At 47.2% G+C, this 20747-nt stretch overlaps 1 protein-coding gene across 3 annotated transcripts in view; it reads right to left on the bottom strand.

Moving 5' to 3' along the window:
- Positions 1–14854, bottom strand: part of GBE1 (1,4-alpha-glucan branching enzyme 1) — a 230439-nt gene extending 215585 nt beyond the window's left edge. The window contains exons 1-2 of one of the 3 annotated variants that reach the window (XM_044294121.1): positions 14779–14854; positions 11969–12088 (exon numbers count right to left, since the gene is read on the bottom strand). In XM_044294121.1, coding sequence (XP_044150056.1) covers positions 11969–12075 — 107 coding nt within the window. In that variant the 5' untranslated portion in view covers positions 12076–12088; positions 14779–14854. Of the gene's footprint in view, positions 1–11968; positions 12092–14724; positions 14744–14778 lie in introns of those variants that run through there. The other 2 variants (XM_044294112.1, XM_044294132.1) reach the window with 2 other exon arrangements.
- Positions 14855–20747: the final 5893 nt, after the last annotated feature.

Genomic DNA, 20747 nt, shown 5'->3' with positions numbered 1-20747 from the left:
CGTTAGATTTTTCAATTTTTCCATCAACCTCCCCAACATGTCATCCTGCTGCCACTCCCAATACTGTGCCCACTGTGCTCCCCAATGTCCCAAGTACTATACTGCTGAAGAAATAGTGACCCCAGTAGACATAATGGCGTCATTTATGAAACTGGGGAAAAGTAAAACTGGCTTAGTTACCCATAGCAGCCAATCAGATTCCACCTTTAATTTTTGACAGTTCCTTTGGAAAATGAAAGGTGGAATCTGATTGGTTGCTATGGGCAACTAAGCCAGTTCTATGTTACACCAGTTTAATAAACTATCCCAAAGATCCCTATAGTGACTACAGGAATTATAATGTCCTCTAGAGTGCCCTCAGTAATAATACCACCCTATATTGTGCTCCAGGTAATAATGCCTGTATAGTGTCCCCCAAAATAATGTCCTCTATGTCCTTTATTAGAAAGGCCCCTACAGTGCCTCCCCAATAGCAACGTCTCCCACACCTCATAGTAATTTCCCCCACACTGCTCCCATATAGTAATAATTTCCCCCACACTGCTCCCATATAGTAATAATTTCCCCCACACTGCTCCCATATAGTAATAATTTCCCCCACACTGCTCCCATATAGTAATAATTACCTCCACTTTGCCCCCACACTGCCCCCATGTAGTAATTTGCCCCCACACTGCCCCCATGTAGTAATTTGCCCCCACACTGCCCCCATGTAGTAATTTGCCCCCACACTGCCCCCATGTAGTAATTTGCCCCCACACTGCCCCCATGTAGTAATTTGCCCCCACACTGCCCCCATGTAGTAATTTGCCCCCACACTGCCCCCATGTAGTAATTTGCCCCCACACTGCCCCCATGTAGTAATTTGCCCCCACACTGCCCCCATGTAGTAATTTGCCCCCACACTGCCCCCATGTAGTAATTTGCCCCCACACTGCCCCCATGTAGTAATTTGCCCCCACACTGTCCCTATTAAGTATTTTGCCCCCACACTGCCCCCATTAAGTATTTTGCCCCACACTGTCCCCATTAAGTATTTTGCCCCACACTGTCCCCATTAAGTATTTTGCCCCACACTGTCCCCATTAAGTATTTTGCCCCACACTGTCCCCATTAAGTATTTTGCCCCACACTGTCCCCATTAAGTATTTTGCCCCAATGTAATCATTTGCCTCCACTGTTCCTGCAAAAATATTACCTCCTCTGCCCCCCCCCCCCCAAACTTGGCACACACACACACAAAAAAATTAGAAGGGTAATACTTACCTGTGTCCGTGATTGTGAGGCAGGCGCGCGTACATCAAATGACGCCAAGCTTTTACTACCACATAGGCCTAAAGCCTATGGCGGTGATAGGCGGCAGGGCAGGGAACTATGTGCTCCCGTGCCCCGCTGCAGTATGTGGGCGTTCGGGTCGGCGTTGGGCCCCCCAGCCATGCTGAGCTCGGGGCTGCCAACCCGAATGTCCCTATTATAATCCACCACTGATTAGGCTAAGGCCACACAGTCACTTTGAGGGCAAGAGTTCTCTAACAGCACTGTGGCTCCTCGCAGACTCATACGGGATCATTTACTAAGACCGGTGTTTTAGACGCCAATCTTAATAAGGCCCTGCCGAAGTTACGTAGAGGCGCCGGCCTCTACATGACTTCGGCGGATCCACTACCGCCTCTAACTCTACATTAGCCCCTTGCTGGCGTAGATTTAGACCATTTTCTACGCCTAAAACAAGCATACAAAATGATGAATGAGACCGGCCTGTCTTCAGCAGCGAGGAGACTGCTTCTTCGTTTTAGTGATGGGGGGGGGAGTCAGCACTGGAACATCCACTGATCAAACCCTTAAATATAACAACGGATGAGCAAATTTCATATTTTGAGGTTTTTGTGCGGGTTAGTGGTATTTACTGAATTCCGTTCCCACGGACCATAATGCAATTCCATGACGGAATGAATAACAGAATGCCTTTAGAGCCAATGCGTTATTCATTCCGTCATAATAGAAGTCTGTGGCCTGCATAACGGATCCGTCCGGTTTATGTTATGCTGGAGTCCTCTCCTGCCCCTGCATAACGTAAACCGGACAGATCCCCTATGCAGGCCACAGACTTCTATTATGACGGAATGAATAACGCAGTGCCTCTAAAGGCATTCTGTTATTCATTCCGTCATGGAATTGCGTTACGGTCCGTGGTAACGGAATTCAGTAAATACCACAACACGAACGAATATGAAATTCGCTCATCCCTAGATAGGACACTATGTATATAGGTAAAGCCTTCCTTCTGCTCCTTTAGTCACAGTTCCCTCTGAACAGGTGAAGTCTCTGAGGGAATGTCTAGGAGACGAAGGCTCATAGAGGTCGGAAAGGCATTGCCAGCAGCTGCGGCAAACAGCAGTCAGCAGCCAATTACGGCATAAAAAGTGCGAAAAGAATTAAACTACATTGCGGCTGCTGTACTATCCCTTTTTACAAAGTTCAATCAGGAAAAAAAATAAAAAAATTTAGAGAAACATTGCAAGATGCCCTGAGGTCAATGTCACTTGGTTTGGTAACAAGATGTTGTAAAAGGAGTGAAGCAACTTCTATGAAAAACAGCTAAAATATTACAACACTGTCCAGGCCAAACGACTGCCTCCACATATTGCGTAATTCTCCAATAATTCATCGAGTCTAGATACATTACAGGGACGGCCTAATACACTTCCCGGACATCAAAAGGACCTTTAAAGTCTTACCAAGCAAAACCGGCAATTGTCTAGTACAAGTGAATGTCACTGTTACAAGCAGAAAAGATGAAATAACGGTCCTAGCGACGTGCCCCCATCGTGTGTGATGAGAAACCCCCTTTAAGCCTCTCAGAGCAGCGCTCCTGACACGACTATGAAGTTATCACGGTCTCTTCTTTTTAGTATTCCTGAAGAACAGCACTCACGGCGCCAGTCATGACATGTACTCAGCTTCCGAGGCTGGCACACACTTACCACGGAGTGGCGCTACATGTGGTTCCTTATAAATATTAACACTTGACGTCGCCTTGGGTGAATTAGACACATCGCCTGAACACACTGGGACAGAACAGCAAGTTTTTTGCATATAGAGTAAAAAACAGAAGAGAAAAAATAAAATAAAAATCACAATACATGTGCAGCATAATGGTTTATAGGAAATTCCCACTGTGGAAAAACAACAGGTGCAAATATACGGCACCCGCCAAGAAATCCGGCTCAGAAAGGTAATGTAGTGTTTAGCGGTGGTCTCCGAAATCTACAGGACGCAGCGATACACTCCAACGGGGAATACTGAAAAGGCAAGTCATCAACCGAACATATTGTGGGCATCTGGAACAAGGCGTTTGTCTCCGTATTATTACTATTTATTACTTTATTTTTTAAATACGGCTGCATTACTTTATATTACATTTTTATTTATTATTATATTTAGTGTTACAAAAAAAATCCCAAGCAGATCTTCCGATATGTCCTTATTACTGGCAATATACATATGGAGGCAATACAGACCACAGCCGTATAAAAAAAAAAAAAAAAAAAAAGCCTTTCAAAGATACAATTTTGTAGATGGGATATCCCAATGCCTAAATACACGACAGTAGTCTATTCCACAAATTGTGGATCCGCAAAACACAGATATCGGCCGTGTGCCTTCCGCATTTTGTGGAACCGAACGTCCGGCCCAAAATAGAACAGTGCTATCCTTTACTGTAAAGCGGACAATAATAGGACATGTTCTATATTTTGGGGGATTCCCCGGAACAGACGTATGGATGCGGACGGTACGCACCTTTTTGCAGCCCCATTGAAGTGACCGGGTCCGCATCCAGCCTGCAAAAAAATGCGGATCTGATGTAGCGAAGAAAAATACATCTGTGTGCATGAGCCTTAACAGAGGAATAAACAGAGCAACTCTCCTGTTTTTTAAAGGGGTTGTCCCACTCCAGCAAGTGGCATTTATCATGTAGAGAAAGTTAATACAAGCCACTTCCTAATGTATTGTGATTGTCCGTATTGCCTCCTTTGCTGGCTGGATTCATTTTTCCACCACATTATACACTGCTCGTATCCAGGGATTATAACCACCCTGCAATCCAGCAGTGGTGGTCGTGCTTGCACACTATAGGCATACATTAGAAAGGCCATTTTCTGAAGTGAGACAACCACTTTAAGGGTGGGTATAGAGCACAGTTCTCATCTCGGAATATTACCTTGGGAAAAAGAGCCGCATTATATGAACTTACCTGCCCCTGGAGCCCTATACCAAACCACTTGTGAGCTGTGTATGGCCTCTGGATCATCCACTTAAGTATCTCAGCTTTAGGGCTCGTTCACACGAACGTGTCAAGCCCGTGCTGTGGTCCGTAATGCACGGGCAACGTCCGTGAGGCAGGCGCATGGGGAAACGCAGACCCATTCACTTGAATCGGTCCCCGATCCATCCGTTCCGCAAAAAGATCTATCTTTTTGCGGTGCGGAAGCATAGAACAGAATCCCAGAAAGCACTCCGTAGTGCTTCGTTTCCTTCTTCCGTTCCGGATCTCCGGATTTGCAGACCTATTGAAATGAATGGGTCCGCATCCGTGATGCGGAATGGCCACGAGCAACACACTGGCAACGAGCAACACACGTTCGTTTGAACGAGCCCTTAAAGAGACTCTTTCACCTTTGAAATCCACCCCCTAAACGACTAATCAGTAAATATAAGACACTATTTTGGACTCTTCATTAATACATTTCTGGTCACTTCACTTCTCTTGATGTGTGCTTGCAAAAAAAGTTGTGCGCTGCATGCTGATGTATAGAGAGGACTCTTAGGCCCCTTTCACACGTGCAAGTATTCCGCGAGGATGTGATGCGCGAGTTGAACGCATTGCACCCGCACTGAATACCGACCCAATCGTTTCACTTGTGCGTTGCGTGAAAATCGCAGCATGCTCTATTTTGTGCGTTTTTCAAGTAACGCAGACACCATAGAAATGAATGGGGTTGCGTGAAAATCACAAGCATCCGCAACCAAGTGCGGATGCGGTGCGATTTTCACGCACGGTTGCTAGGAGAAGATCAGGATGGAGACCCGATCATTATTATTTTCCCTTATAACATGGTTATAAGGGAAAATAATAGCATTCTGAATACAGAATGCATAGTACAATAGCGCTGGAGGGGTTAAAAAAATAATAATAATAATTTAACTCACCTTAAACCACTTGATCGCGCAGCCGGCATCTCCTGTCTTCATCTTGGCTGTGTGCAGTAACAGGACCTGTGGTGACATCACTCTGGTCATCACATGGTCCATCACATGATCTTTTACCATAGCGATGGATCATGTGATGACCGAAGTGACGTCACCACAGGTCCTGTTGCTGCACACAGCACAGAAGACAGGCAGAAGAGAAGCCGGGCTACGCGATCAAGTGGATTAAGGGGAGTTAAATTTGTAAAAAAATTTAACCCCTCCAGCGCTATTTTACTATGCATTCTGTATCCAGAATGCTATTTTCCCTTATAAACATGTTATAAGGGAAAATAATACAATCTACAGAACGCCTAACCCACGGGTGTCAAACACAAGGCCTGCGGGCCGAATCCGGCCCGCCAGACCTCGTCATGTGGCCCGCGTAGCCGCCGCCAGCCTTCGCCTTTTATTATCACTTCCTGCAGGCGGCCCCTGCAGGAAGTGATAATAAATCACATAATGAGCGGCAGGGCTTTTTTTTCTGGCGGAACGCACCGGAACGGCATTCCGCCACCTTTTGACATCGCAGCCTGCCATGCTCCAGCATCGCAGGCTGCGATGTATCAGCGTGGAGGGACTGGGAGGAGGAGCTGGGGGCCGGTGCGTTCACTGTGCTCCGGCCCCCAGCTCCAGTAGTTATAAAATGTGTACAATTAATAAGGATTCTATTCATGAGGCCCCCTCTGCAGTAGAACATTCAATATAGCCACATCCTACTCACAGGGCTGTTATCTTAATGCTGGCAGGCCGGGCAGACGAGCGGCAGCGTCACAACTGACGTCATGTGCCCGGCCTACTTTCTGAATGAAGGAGGCATGTGACGTCAGTCGTGACGCTGCCGCTCATCTGCCCGGCCAGCCAGCATTAAGATAACAGCCCTGTGAGTAGGATGTGGCTATATTGAATGTTCTACTGCAGAGGGGGCCTCATGAATAGAATCCTTATTAATTGTACACATTTTATAACTAGTCTGTACTGGAGCGGCAGCGGAGATGGCACTGTTATGGGGTGGGGTGGGGGGGGGGGTCGGTGGATGGCACTGTTATGGGGTGGGGGGGTCTGTGGATGGCACTGTTATGGGGTGGGGGGGTCTGTGGATGGCACTGTTATGGGGGGGGGGCCTGTGGATGGCACTGTTATGGGGTGGGGGGGGTCTGTGGATGGCACTGTTATGGGGTGGGGGGGGGTCTGTGGATGGCACTGTTATGGGGTGGGGGGGGTCTGTGGATGGCACTGTTATGGGGTGGGGGGGGTCTGTGGATGGCACTGTTATGGGGTGGGGGGGGTCTGTGGATGGCACTGTTATGGGGTGGGGGGGGTCTGTGGATGGCACTGTTATGGGGTGGGGGGGGTCTGTGGATGGCACTGTTATGGGGTGGGGGGGGTCTGTGGATGGCACTGTTATGGGGTGGGGGGGGTCTGTGGATGGCACTGTTATGGGGTGGGGGGGGTCTGTGGATGGCACTGTTATGGGGTGGGGGGGGTCTGTGGATGGCACTGTTATGGGGTGGGGGGGGTCTGTGGATGGCACTGTTATGGGGTGGGGGGGGTCTGTGGATGGCACTGTTATGGGGTGGGTGGGGTCTGTGGATGGCACTGTTATGGGGTGGGGGGTCTGTGGATGGCACTGTTATGGGGTGGGGGGGTCTGTGGATGCCACTGTTATGGGGTGGGGGATCTGTGGATGCCACTGTTATGGGGTGGGGGATCTGTGGATGCCACTGTTATGGGGTGGGGGGGTCTGTGGATGCCACTGTTATGGGGTGGGGGGGTCTGTGGATGCCACTGTTATGGGGTGGGGGATCTGTGGATGCCACTGTTATGGGGTGGGGGATCTGTGGATGCCATCCCCAGATCCCCCATTAACAGTGCCATCCCCATCTGGGGTGTTTCTTTGCTGGGCTGGACTTTTATAGCCCCCCCAAATTTTACTTGCATCCTGTTCTCTAAAGGGGCGGTTTTAGGGGGCGGATCTAGGGGTGGGTAGGGGCATGGCTAGGGGAGGGGGGGTGAGTTCCACCACCTTTTCTCTGAGAAAAAAAGCCCTGATGAGCGCTGTGTATTACCGGTACTTACAACTACAAGCGCTCGCCGAGAGGAGGGAGGAGGCAGGCTGGGAGGATGGGCGCTGGCAGTGTGAGTCATATGTCACGCGTCTGCGCCGCCCACTTTATGAATGAAGCAGGCGGCGTGGGCGCATGACGTATGACTCACGCTGCCAGCGCCTGTCCTCCCGGCCTGCCTCCTCCCTCCTCTCGGCGAGCGCTTGTAGTTGTAAGTACCGGTAATACACAGCATCATTATTCAGTGAGCGGGGCCCGTGTAGTAGAATAGTCACTGCACGGGCCCCGCTGTCTTTATAAAAGCAGATGCCGGCCCCTAGCCCGTGTATTGAGGGTCATTCACTACAGGGACACTTATGGAGGGTATCTGTGGATGACACATAGCATAAGATGCTATATATGTGTCATACACAGATCCCCCATAAGTCCGATACAACCGGCCCTTTGAGGATGACCAAACTGCTGATGCGGCCCCCGATGAATTTGAGTTTGACACCCCTGGCCTAACCCAAACCCGAACTTCTGTGAAGAAGTTCGGGTTTGGGTAACAAACATGCGCAATTTTTCTCACGCGAGTGCAAAACGCATTACAATGTTTTGCACTCGCGCTAAAAAAATTGCGTGTGTTCCCGCAACGCACCCGCACATTTTCCCACAACGCCCGTGTGAAAGAGGCCTTAAGCAAAATAATGGAGAGGACTCACTTATCACCGTGCAGCGCATGGGTCCTTGGCAGGTTGGTGAATGCGAGTGAGTAAAAAGATCTAAAAATGACAGATTCAGAATCAGCGTCGCGGATTACTATAGCTTACAGGGGTGTTCATAAGCAATGACGTCTCCTGAAAGGGAACCTGTAATACGTAGAAATCCACAGCACTCTTCCGTTAAACAAAGTTTGGATTTTGCATTATTTTAAATCAGCAGCATAATGTCAGCGACGTTTCGACCATCTCTGGTCTTTATCAAGCAGTGATGGTCGAAACGTCGCTGACAGTATGCTGCTAATTTAAAATAAACAAAGTTTGGATTTTGAATTAACGGAAGAGTGCTGCGGATTTCTACGTATTATTGGTTTATGCCGGGACCCTCAGTCAGGATCTCTACGCGCGAGCACCACCTCTCCTATTAATGGTAGATCTGTAGTGCTGCTTATTTCTTGTTATTTCTCTGAAAGGGAACCTGTCACCATCCCAATTTGCAGGCAGCATGTTATAGAGCAGGAGGAGCTGAGCAGATTGATACGTACAGTAAAACCTGAATTTCATTCCTTTAAATTCATGCTCACTCTGAGCTTTGAAGTCAAGGGGGCGGTCCTATCAGTGATTGACAGGTCTCTGTGTATGCACAGTCATAGAGGAAAGGCTGTCAATCACTGATTGGGACCGCCTCCTTGACTTCAAAGGAATGAATGAAAATTATAGTTTTAATTAATAATGTCCTATAACGCTACACATCAATCTGCTCTGCGCCTCCTGCTCTAGAACATGCTGCCTGCAGCTCGGACACCATGTTCCATATGACAGGTTCCCTTTAAAGCAGACCTGTCACCCCTTTAAAGGGGTTGTCCGGGCTTTTACTATCGAAGACCTATTCTCAGGATAGGTCATCAATATCAGATCGGCAGGGGTCCGACACCCGGCAACCCTGCCGATCAGCTGTATGAGGAGACGGTGCACGCACTGCACATGTGCCGTCGCCCTTCTCTCTTCCTGTCACTGCTGCAGTCTATGGTCTTTGCCATAGACATCAGTGGCGAGCAGGAAGACAGAAGGCACGTGCGCGCGGCGCGCCCCATCTCCTCATACAGGTGTTGTCGCCGATCTGATATTGATGACCTACCCGGAGGACAGGTCATCAATAGTAAAAGCCCGGACAACCCCTTTAATTAATGTAAATAGAGCACTTATTCAAAATGCAGCTGAATTTAGCACTCCAACCCCCACCCCGTTCCCCAGAAGCAGGCCTGCTAGTTGCATGGCCAAATACCTGTTGCCTATCTGTTGCAGCTTGGCCAAGGGTACGGCTACCAGGACTCCACTCAAGGAAGAGTGATTTTTTTTTTCCTCCGACGCTGCCAAATTGCCGCAGATAGCGCCAGGGAGGCTAGCTAAACTCTGACTCTGTCTGCAGAGACTGGACAGCATCAGAGGGAAGGAAATCCCCCCACATGAGAGACAATGCCCGGTAGTCGCCCACTTGGCAAAGCAGCAACAGCTTTAGGTATTTGGCGGTAGGACTAAGAAGTGAATTATGGGAACACGTGGGGGGGGCAGAAAAAAATTAAAAGTGCTGAACTCCGCGGAGCAGGACTCTGCTTCCATTTATATAACGTGGTGACAGGTCTCCATTAAAGATTTGCATTTGAAATATGCGGGGGAACATTCCTTCTAACCAAATAATATAAAGAGTCTCTCAGGCTGCAGTTGTACAAGATGTTGTATGCTGGTGAATGATATTAGCTAATTTTACATCCTATACATTGAAATTTCAATGCAAGGGCTTCTTTAAAAAAAAAAAAGAAAAAAAGCAGCATGTATGTAGGGGGCAGTACTGGTGCGGCTTTGTTCCATACCATCGAGCATGAGCCTGGCCAGTTCAGTCCTTCTGTAATGGAGCCTTCTATGGGAAACCTTGGTACATACATCTAAGAAAGGGAACTGTAGAGTATGGTGTTCTGCTAGACGGCCCCACCAGGGACACGAGCATGAGATACGGCACGAGAGAACATTTATAAAGCTTCCAGGACCAGTCTCACTGCTGCTGCGATCCCTGCCAAATATTTAATTGCTTGCTACAAGCGGCTCAACCTTTTGCTATTACTCTCGTCAGCCCCGGAGACCACAGAACTCTGAAAATGTGGAATTCAATTTTACATGAAGTTGTGATTGAAATGTGTGACTCTTATTGCTAATCCTATATCTAGAGGTGTTTCAGGCAATAAGACATCATCCTCACCCTCATCACGGGAACATCTGGGGGGGCGCACAGTGAAAGGCGCTCGCCCCATCATCCAGTAGGCTGCACAGCGCAATTGTCACCTACGTGGTCTGGCATCACTTTACAGGGATTGACGGAAAACCACCTGGTTATCTCGACCTTGTCCGTCCCCATTGACTTGTATTGTGTGTCAGGACCGATCCGCAGGCAGCGTTTTGTTGTCCGCAGAGCGGAATGGAGACGGAATGGAGGCAAACTGATGCATTCTGAGCGGATCCTTTTCCATTCAGAATGCATTAGAGCAAAACTGATCCGTTTTGGACCGCTTGTGAGGGCCCTGAATGGATCCTCACAAACAGAAAGCCAAAACGCCAGTGTGAAAGTAGCCTTATCTGCTCTTGATATTGAGAGATCTCGGATTATTGCGCGTGTGTGTGTGTGTGTATATATATGTAGATAAGGCTGCCGTGCAGCCTGTATTTGTGGGAGGGGCATAGGCCCCGCCCCTTTGCTATATATTCCTCGGAGTACAAGGGACGGGACGTGCAGCCAGGTACCCCTCCCTCCCTTCCCCTTTTTATAGCTCTTCCTTAAGGATAGGCCCCCTTTTAGGCCTGTCCTCGTTACAGGCTTCCGGCATTCACCAGCCAGAGGTCGGCGCTAGCTCCTTCGTCCAGGGACCGTCTCCCTGACCACAAAAATATATATATATATAGCTCCATACCATGCTGACTGCAGATATAACATGAAGACAAGGAGGCTACCTGAAGTCTCCGCTAGGAGGCACTTAACATACTGTAAGGCCCACGTATAGGGCTACACGGCCAAATTGTGTCACTGAAAAGATGCATGCCATTTTTTGCAATGGTTCTGCAAGTAATGCCACTTGGATGGATGGATATTTTTTTTTTTGTGAAGGACATGTCGCGGTATGCCGCATGTCACATTGTGACACTATTGACTATCATTGCAATAAATGTTGCTCAACTTTTCAGCAACAGGATGGCACGCTGCACGTGTGACCGTATAGCATGCGTTATTTAAAGGCAACCTGTCACCGGGATTTTGTGTACAGAGCTGAGGACATGGGTTGCTAGATGGCCGCTAGCACATCCGCAATATCCAGTCCCCATAGCTCTGTGTGCTTTTATTGTGTAAAAAAAACGATTTGATACATATGCAAATTAACCTGAGAGGAGTCCTGTACGTGAGATGAGTCAGGGACAGGACTCATCTCAGGATCATTTGCATATGTATCAAATTGTGTGCTTTTATTGTGTAAAAAAAAAAAAAAAAACAGAGCTATGGGGACTGGGTATTGCGGATGTGCTAGCTGCGATCTAGCAGCCCATGTCCTCAGCTCTGTACACAAAATCCTGGTGACAGGTTCCCTTTAAGGTCAGCAGCAGGCTGGAGACTTCTGCCCTGGCGCAATATTTAAAGTGGCTCCTAGTTGATCCTCATTTTAACACGATTTTTCTTAACTTCTGAAAATTACGCATCTTAGAAAGTATTTCACAAATAAGAAATCAACCGGTAGAGAAATCAATGGCCATAGTCTATGAATATCAGTGCACGGCAGTTTTAGGATCAGGAAGCCTCTCAGCTAAAGAGACCTATAAAACCCCCACATCACAGTGGGTACACACCGACACATACGTGACGTAAACCTTCTCTAACGAGTAACATGCAGATGTCTCTCCACAGGGTTTTACCTCCTCTGGAAGTCCTTCTTGTAGGGTTTGAGGAAGGAGTCCTGTTCCAGCAGCTTGTCCAGTTCTGGAACCATCACAAATTCTGTGTCGTCCACCTTGTCCTCCATGTCAGCGCTGTTACTGCTGGGACAATCAGAGGCACAGGGGTTTATTTCGGGAGACTGCCACTTGAATAGGAATAACTGAGCTGAGCAGATGCAGGAGCTTGTGTTCAGTCATTGACCCCGCGCCCTGTAGTCACAGCCGGTGACGTGCATGACTAGTGACAGGAGGACATTCACACCTGTCCCAGAGAGGAAGGTGGAACTTTAATAGTTTACACCAGTGACATATCCCATGGGACTGCCGGCTAACCCCAGCAGTCCTACACAAATGAATGGAGCGGCAGTGGGCATGCCCGGCCTGTTGTTTATTTTACCGGGACCCTGTGGGGTTACAGGGTCCCCATTCTCATGATCAGTGGGGGTCCCAACAGCAGCAACCCCATCCATCCAATAGTTAAGCCCTATTCTGTAGATGGGGAATAACGTGAAATAACTGTAATACCCCTGACCAATCAGGGTATGGCGACGCATTGCCAAAGGTGAAATCACAGCTATTTCCGCACCAAAAGAAGCGCGGCATGCATCCGTTGTTTGCTGCAGATCCACAGCAGTCACATGTGAACATACCTTTAAGGCCTCATGCACATGACCGTATGTATTTTGCGGTCCGCAAAAAACAATTTCACAAAAATTAAGAATGACATCCGTGTGCATTCCGTTTTTTGCAGAACGCAACAGCTAGCCCCTAATAGAACAGTACTATCCTTGTCCGTAATGCGGACAATAATAGGACATGTTCTATCTTTGAACGGAACGGAAATACGGAAATGAATGCATACGGAGTACCTTCATTTTTTTTTGCAGATCCATTGAAATGAATGGTTCCGTGTACGGAATGCAAAAACGTAACGTAAACGGGGGGAAAAAAATGTTTGTGTGCAGGAGGCCTAAGGCTATATTCACGTGACCGCAATTTTGCGGAACGGGTGTGGACTCATTAATTTCAATGGGGCTGCAAAAGATGCGGACAGCACACAGTGTACTGTCCTCATCCATAGTTCCGTTGCGCAGCCCTGCAAAACAAACAGAACATCTTGCATTCTTGTCCACAATTGTGGAACGCACATGGGCCGAGACCCGTGTTAATTGCGGACCAACAAAACACCACGGTCGTCTGAATGTAGCCTTAGGACTCTTGCACACAAACGTGGTTTTTTTTTTCCGTATATGGAGCCATTCATTTCAATGGATCCGCCAAAAAAAAGGAAGGTACTCCGTATGCCTTACGTTTCCATATTTTCTTTCCATTCAAAGATAGAACATGTCCTATTATTGTCCGCATTAGGCTACTTTCACACTTGCGTTCAGAGCGGATCCGTCTGCATTATATTGTTAAAAAATTTGTAAGTGTCAAAGTATCCTCAGATGGATCCGTCCAGACTTTACATTGAACGTCAATGGGGGACGGATCCATTTGAAAATTGAGCCATAGTGTGTCATATTCAAACGGATCCGTCCCCATTGACTTCCATTGTAACTCTGGACGGATCGGTTTGCCTCCGCACGGCCAGGCGGACACCCGAATGCTGCAAGCAGCGTTCAGGTGTCCGCCTGCTGAGCACGGCGGAGGCTGAACGCTGCCAGAATGATGCATTCTGAGCGGATTCGCGTCCACTCAGAATGCATTAGGGCTGGACGGATGCGTTCGGGGCCGCTTGTGAGCCCCTTCAAACGGAGCTCACAAGCGGACACCCGAACGCTAGTGTGAAAGCAGCCTTAGGGACCAGCAGTTTTGTTCCGCAAAAAAAACAGAATTCACACGGAATTCATCTGTATTTTTTGAGGCTCCGTTTTTTACGGACTGCAAAATGCTGAAAAAGCCATACGGTTATGTGCAAGAGGCCTTAGGGCTCGTTCACACAAACGTATTTTGCATTCCGTATTCGGGCCGTTTTCTGCATTCCGTATATAGAACCATTCATTTCAATGGGGCAGTATAAGATGCGGACAGCACTCGGTGTGCTGTCCGCATCCGTTGCTCTGTTCCGTGGCTCCGCAAAAATTATGAGTCCTGTCCTATTCTTGTCCGTTTTGCAGACAAGAATAGGCATTTCTATAACAGGCCTCCTGTTCCATTCCGCAAATTGCGGAAGGCACGCGGGCGCCATCCGTGTTTTGCGGATCTGCAATTTGCCGAGTGAAAAAAAACTGCACAGTGAACAAGCCCTTAGCGAACGTGTTCTGCCCGTTTCCGCATTGCAGACCGCATTTGCGGATCCGCAATACACGGGCACTGTTCCGTAGCCATTCCGCATCACGGAACACTATGGAAGCACTACGGAGTGCTTTCTGGGGTTTCGTTATGTGCTTCCACACTGCAAAAAGATAGAACTTGCTCTATCTTTTTGCGGAACGGAAGGATCGCAGATGCGCCTGTCCTCACGGATGGTGCCCCTGCATTGCGGACCGCAATTTGCGGTCCACAGCACGGGCTTCACACGTTCGTGTGAATGAGCCCTTAATCTGAAGTTTTGAGCAAAGCGACTTCATATTGCAATAGTTTTTCCGGGGGGTCTGGGATAATGAGGGGGTTCTGTACTTTTCCCAATGCTCAGGCTGCAGAAGGTCACAGGGGCTGTCCACAAGGAGGTAATATAATATACGTGTTAGAATAGAGCACACAGGGCAGCAGCGCATATACTAATCACATACAGCACATATACACACAGTGACTACTGAGCTGCGTCACTGGTGCGTCTTCCTCACCCGGTGTCCGCCTCGTCCTCCGCTGCTGCTGCCTCTCCTGTCACTACTCGCTGCTCCTTCCCTCCCACCTGCTCCCCTCTGCACCATTCACTTCCTGGTGGTGGCACCACGTGACGGCCTCTGTCCAATCAACGCCCAGAAGTGCAGACAAGCCGGGCTGATGCGCGAGTGACCGGGCAGAGCAGAGCTCCCTCCTCCTGTCTCCGGGTCCCGGTGCCGCCGCTTCTCCTAATCCGCTATGTACCACTGTCTGATATTACTATGACATGGCAGTCGGGTATGTTATGTGCTGCCTGGTCATTTCTGACGTGCATAGATAAAGCACAATATGCACAGGTCAGATTGTTGTGCGACTTTGCAGTGCGACTTTTCTCTGCAGGAAGTGATGACCTGCGTGTCCCACTGATATAAACTGAAAGTCTGTGACAGTTTACCTTACGAAACATAGTGACATAGTACATATGGCCGAAAAAAGACATCTGTCCACCCAGTTCGGCCTGTCATCCTGCAAGTTGATCCAGAGGAAGGCAAAAAAAAATGTGAGGTACAATCCAATTTTCCTCACTTAAGGGGGAAAAAAATTCCTTCCCGACTCCAATCAGGCAATCAGAATAACTCCCTGGATCAATGACCCCTCTCTAGTAGCTATAGCCTGTAATATTATTACACTCCAGAAATACATCCAGGCCCCTCTTGAATTCCTTTATTGTACTCACCATCACCACCTCCTCAGGCAGAGAGTTCCATAGTCTCACTGCTCTTACCGTAAAGAATCCTCTTCTATGTTTGTGTACAAACCTTCTTTCCTCCAGACGCAGAGGATGTCCCCTCGTCACAGTCACAGTCCTGGGGATAAATAGATGATGGGATAGATCTCTGTACTGACCCCTGATATATTCATACATAGTAATTAGATCTCCTCTCAGTCGTCTTTTTTCTAAAGTGAATAACCCTAATTTTGATAATCGTTCAGGGTACTGTAGTTGCCCCATTCCAGTTATTACTTTAGTTGCCCTCCTCTGGACCCTCTCCAGCTCTGCTATGTCTGCCTTGTTTACAGGAGCCCAGAACTATACACAGTACTCCATGTGTGGTCTGACTAATGATTTGTAAAGTGGTAGGACTATGTTCTCATCACAGGCATCTATGCCCCTTCTAATGCAACCCATTATCTTATTGGCCTTGGCAGCAGCTGCCTGACACTGGTTTTTGCAGCTTAGTTTGCTGTTTATTAAAATTCCTAGATCCTTTTCCATGTCAGTGTTACCGAGTGTTTTACCATTTAGTATGTACGGGTGACTTGCATTATTCCTTCCCATGTGCATAACCTTACATTTGTCAGTGGTAAATCTCATCTGCCACTTATCTGCCCAAGCCTCCAGTCTATCCAGATTCCTCTGTAGTAGTATACTGCCCTCTTCAGTGTTAATTACTTTACACAGTTTAGTGTCATCTGTGAAAATTGATATTTTACTGTGCAAGCCTTCTACAAGATCATTAATAAATATATTGAAGAGAATAGGGCCCAATACTGACCCCTGAGGTACTCCACTAGTGACAGTGACCCAATCTGAGTATTTACCATTAATAACCACCCTCTGTTTTCTATCCCTCAGCCAGTTACTTACCCACATACAGATGTTTTCTCCCAGTCCGAGCATTCTCATTTTATATACTAACCTTTTATGTGATATAGTGTCAAATGCTTTGGAGAAGTCCAGATATACAACATCCATTGATTCGCCGCTGTCAAGTCTAGAACTTACCTTCTCATAGAAACTGATTAAATTAGTCTGACATGAGCGATCCCTCACGAAGCCATGCTGATATGGCGTTATTTGCTTATTTCTGTTGAGATGCTCTAACATAGCATCTCTCAGAAAACCTTCAAACAGTTTACCCACAACAGATGTTAAACTTACCGGCCTATAGTTTCCAGGCTCTGTTTTTGGACCCTTTTTGAATATTGGCACCACATATGCCATGCGCCAATCCTGTGGGACATTCCCTGTCAGTATAGAATCTGCAAATATCAGAAATAAGGGTCTGGCTATGACATTACTTAATTCCCTTAGGATACGGGGGTGTATGCCATCCGGTCCTGGCGATTTGTCTATTTTAATCTTTTTAAGTCGCAGTTACACTTCTTCCTGGGTCAGACAGGACACTTTTAATGGGGAATTTATTTCAACATTCGGCATGTCATCTGACAGTTTATTTTCCTCAGTGAATACATTGGAGAAAAAAATATAACAGCTTTGCTTTCTCCTCGTCGCTCTTCGACTCCCCCCCTCATTACTCTTTAACGGGCCGACACCTTCAGATTTATACTTTTTAACATTTATATAATTGAAGAACTTTTTAGGGTTAGTTTTGCTCTCTTGGCAATTAACCTCTCGGTCTCTAGTTTGGCCGCTTTAATTTTTTTTTACATGTTCTATTTTTTTCCTTATAGTTTTTCAGTGCTTCCGTGCGTCCCTCCTGTTTTAGTGATTTATATGCTTTATTTTTGTCATTTATTTCTTTCTTTACAGTTCTATTTATCCACATTGGTTTCTTTTTGTTCTTAAACCTTATATTCCCATACGGTATGTACCTCTCACAATGAGATTTTAGGATGTTTTTAAAGATCTCCAATTTTTTTTATTTTATTATTTTTTAAATTTAAAGGCAGTATTCACCTCTGGGGCGGACCCCTCACCCTGGCAGGACCTGAGGAGAGATTACCTGATCCTCGCCGCTGGGTTCTGGTTCCTTCGCTCCCCCTGGGCTGCTCCCCACATCGGCGTTCGGTTTGGATTGGGTTACGTGACCAGTCAGTGGCTTCAGCCGCCATGTGACCCAAGGCAAACCAGATATGGAGAGACCCCAGAGCTGCAGTGGCCCGGGGGGGGGGGGGGGCAAGTATGTGAGTAAGGGCTCATTATACACAAACGTATATTTTGCCCACACTCTCTGCGGCCCATCAAAAAAGTAGAACATGTCCTATACTTGTCCATTTTACAAACAAGGATAGGACGGTTCTATAGAGGGCAGGACGGCACACAGACATAATTCGTGGTTTGTAGATCAACAATTTGCGGACCGCAAAACAGGTTACAGTATGAGCCCTAAATATGGTTCCCTCCTCTGGGTCTGCTTGAGAGTGCCCCAGGGGTGAACAAGCCCTTTAAATCAAGCCCTTTAAATCTGTAAGGGATAAAAGGACAGGGCAGAGGATCCAAGTTTTTTTTTTTTTTTTTAATTGCCAGAGAGTAACTGTATGACGTAAAGGGCATCTGTCAGCAGATTTGTCCCTATGACACCGGCTGACCTGTTACATGTGCACTTGGCAGCTGAAGGCATCTGTGTTGGTCCCATTTACATATGTGCCCGCATTGCTGAGAAAACTAAGGTTTAAATATATGCAAATGAGCCTCTAGGAACAACCGGGGAGTACCGTTACACCTAGAGGCTGTGCTCTCGCTACAACTGCTGCACTCTCTGCATTTTGATTGACGGGACCAAGCAGTGTAAACGTCATCATAAAAGCAAAAACCAACACAATGTAACAGCACACTGCAATCACAAATAATAAAGTAAATACAACAGTGCCATACTAACTATAGGAAATGTACTAATGCTACGTTATAAATGTGAGATTATTGGCAAATACAATTTCTACAAAATTGTTTGTGCCTGTCCGCCAACAACAAGGCGATCTCTTTAGGACCCTCTACTAAATACTCCTCAGGTGCCGTAGTCAGCATGCATGTGGAACCTGCAATCCCTGAATTTAATGGAGGCTACTATGGCACCAATGGAGGTAGTATTTAGTGTAGGTTCCTGTCCTAAAGAGATTACCTTATTGTTGGCGGACAGGCACAAATAATGTCGTACAAAAGATCCGCTCAATACCGGAAAAAAAACGCTTCAGTTTTGTCCCCATTCATTGTCAATGGGGACAAAACTGAATTGAACAGAACGGAATGCTCCAAAATGCATTCCGTTCCATTTAGGGTACTTTCACACTTGTGTTAGAGGATTCCGGCAGGCAGTTTCGTTGCCGGATCTGGAAATTCGTATGCAAACGGATAGCATTTGTTTACGGATCCGGCTGACATGCATTGAAATACCGGATCCGTCTCTTTGGTGTCATCTGGAAAAACAGATCCGATATTTATTATTTTTTTCTGCATTTTTAAAGGTCTGTGCATGGGCAGATCGGGAAACCGGATCCAGTTTTCTGGATCCGGCATTAATACACTTCAATGGAAATTAATCCGGCACTCCGGCAAGTGTTCCAGAATTTTGGCCGGAGAAAATATTGCAGCATGCTGCAGTATTTTCTCCGGCCAAATACCGTAAGAGGGACTGAACTGAAGACATCCTGATGCATCCTGAACGGATTGCTTTCCATTCAGAATGCATTAGGACAAAGCTGAAGCGTTTTTTTCTGGTATTGAGCCCCTGTGACGGAACTCAATACTGGAAAACTTTAAAGGGAACCTGGATTTTGGGTATAGAGCTGAGGACATGAGCTGCTAGATGGCCACTAGCACATCCGCAATACCCAGTCCCCATAGCTCTGTGTGCTTTTATTGTGTAAAAACTATTTTATACATATGCAAATTAACCTGAGATGAGTCCTGTATGTGAGATGAGTCAGGGACAGGACTCATCTCAGGTTAAGGCCTCATGCACACGACCGTTGTTTGGCTCTGCATCCGAGCCGCCGTTTTTGCGGCTCGGATGTGGACCCATTCACTTCAATGGGGCCACAAAAAATGCAGACGGCACTCCGTGTGCTGTCCGCATCCGTTGCTCCGTCCCGAGGCCCCGCAAAAAAAATATAGCATGTCCTATTCTTGTCCGTTTTGCATGTCGCAAAAAATGGAACGGCCGTGTGTATGAGGCCTAATTTGCATATGTATCAAATAGTTTTTTTTACACAACAGAAGCACACAGAGCTATGGGGCCTTGGTATTGCGGATGTGCTAGCAGCCATCCTCAGCTCTATACACCAAATCCCGGTGACAGGTTCCCTTTAACGCTAGTGTGAAAGTCCCCTTAGTTGTGTTCCCAGATCGGAGAGCAAACCACAACATGTTGTATTTTGCTTTCTGTCCTGGGATGCAGAGCAAGACGGATCCGGCATGATCCCCAGTGCAAGTCTTTGGAGACGGATCCGTTTTCTCAGAGCGCCTGCGCCGAATCAACACAGGCGCGCGATTTTTGAAAAAAGCTGACAGGGCCGGAGGAGGAGATCGCGGATGGCCCTGTCAATCAACACAAGGAGGGGGCGGTTTTCTGCGGCTGCTACCAGCAAGTAGACGCCCTACTTGCTGGTAGAAAGGTAATTAGCATATCATAAAAGTAAGTTTTTGGCTAAATCTACTGAACGAAAATTATTAATAACATAATGTATGGCAATATGGCAGGATAGGGATTATAAGTAGACAAAAAAAATAATGCATTTAGTGGGGTGACAGAAGCCCTTTAAGTCCTACGCATCGCCACAGCCCTTCGGGGTCCACCCTTAGAGAACAACTTGACCGACAGGTAGCAGACTACCTCGCCTTAACTGCAGATATCAACACTCTGAGGAGCGATGAACCCCTTGACTACTGGGTGTGCAGGCTTGACCTGTGGCCTGAGCTATCCCAATTTGCGATAGAACTTCTGGCCTGCCCCGCTTCAAGTGTCCTGTCAGAAAGGACCTTCAGTGCAGCAGGAGGTATTGTCACTGAGAAGTCGTCTAGGTCAAAAAAGTCTAGATTACCTCACCTTTATTAAGATGAATGAGGGATGGATCCCGAAGGGACTGACAGTGGGCGATACATTCGACTAAAAAAGGCCTGATGACTGAGATGAGCTGCCTTGGGCTAAATATGGTCCACACGCTGCTGTATTTTATCTCTGAATGACTTATCCGCCACCAACTAGGGTGCAAGCCGCAATGTTTTAGGGCACTTTCTGCCTGGGAAACA

The sequence above is a fragment of the Bufo gargarizans genome, chromosome 1 (genome assembly GCF_014858855.1).
Source record: "Bufo gargarizans isolate SCDJY-AF-19 chromosome 1, ASM1485885v1, whole genome shotgun sequence".
Lineage (NCBI taxonomy): Eukaryota > Metazoa > Chordata > Amphibia > Anura > Bufonidae > Bufo > Bufo gargarizans.
This window is presented reverse-complemented; position numbering and strand designations above follow the sequence as displayed.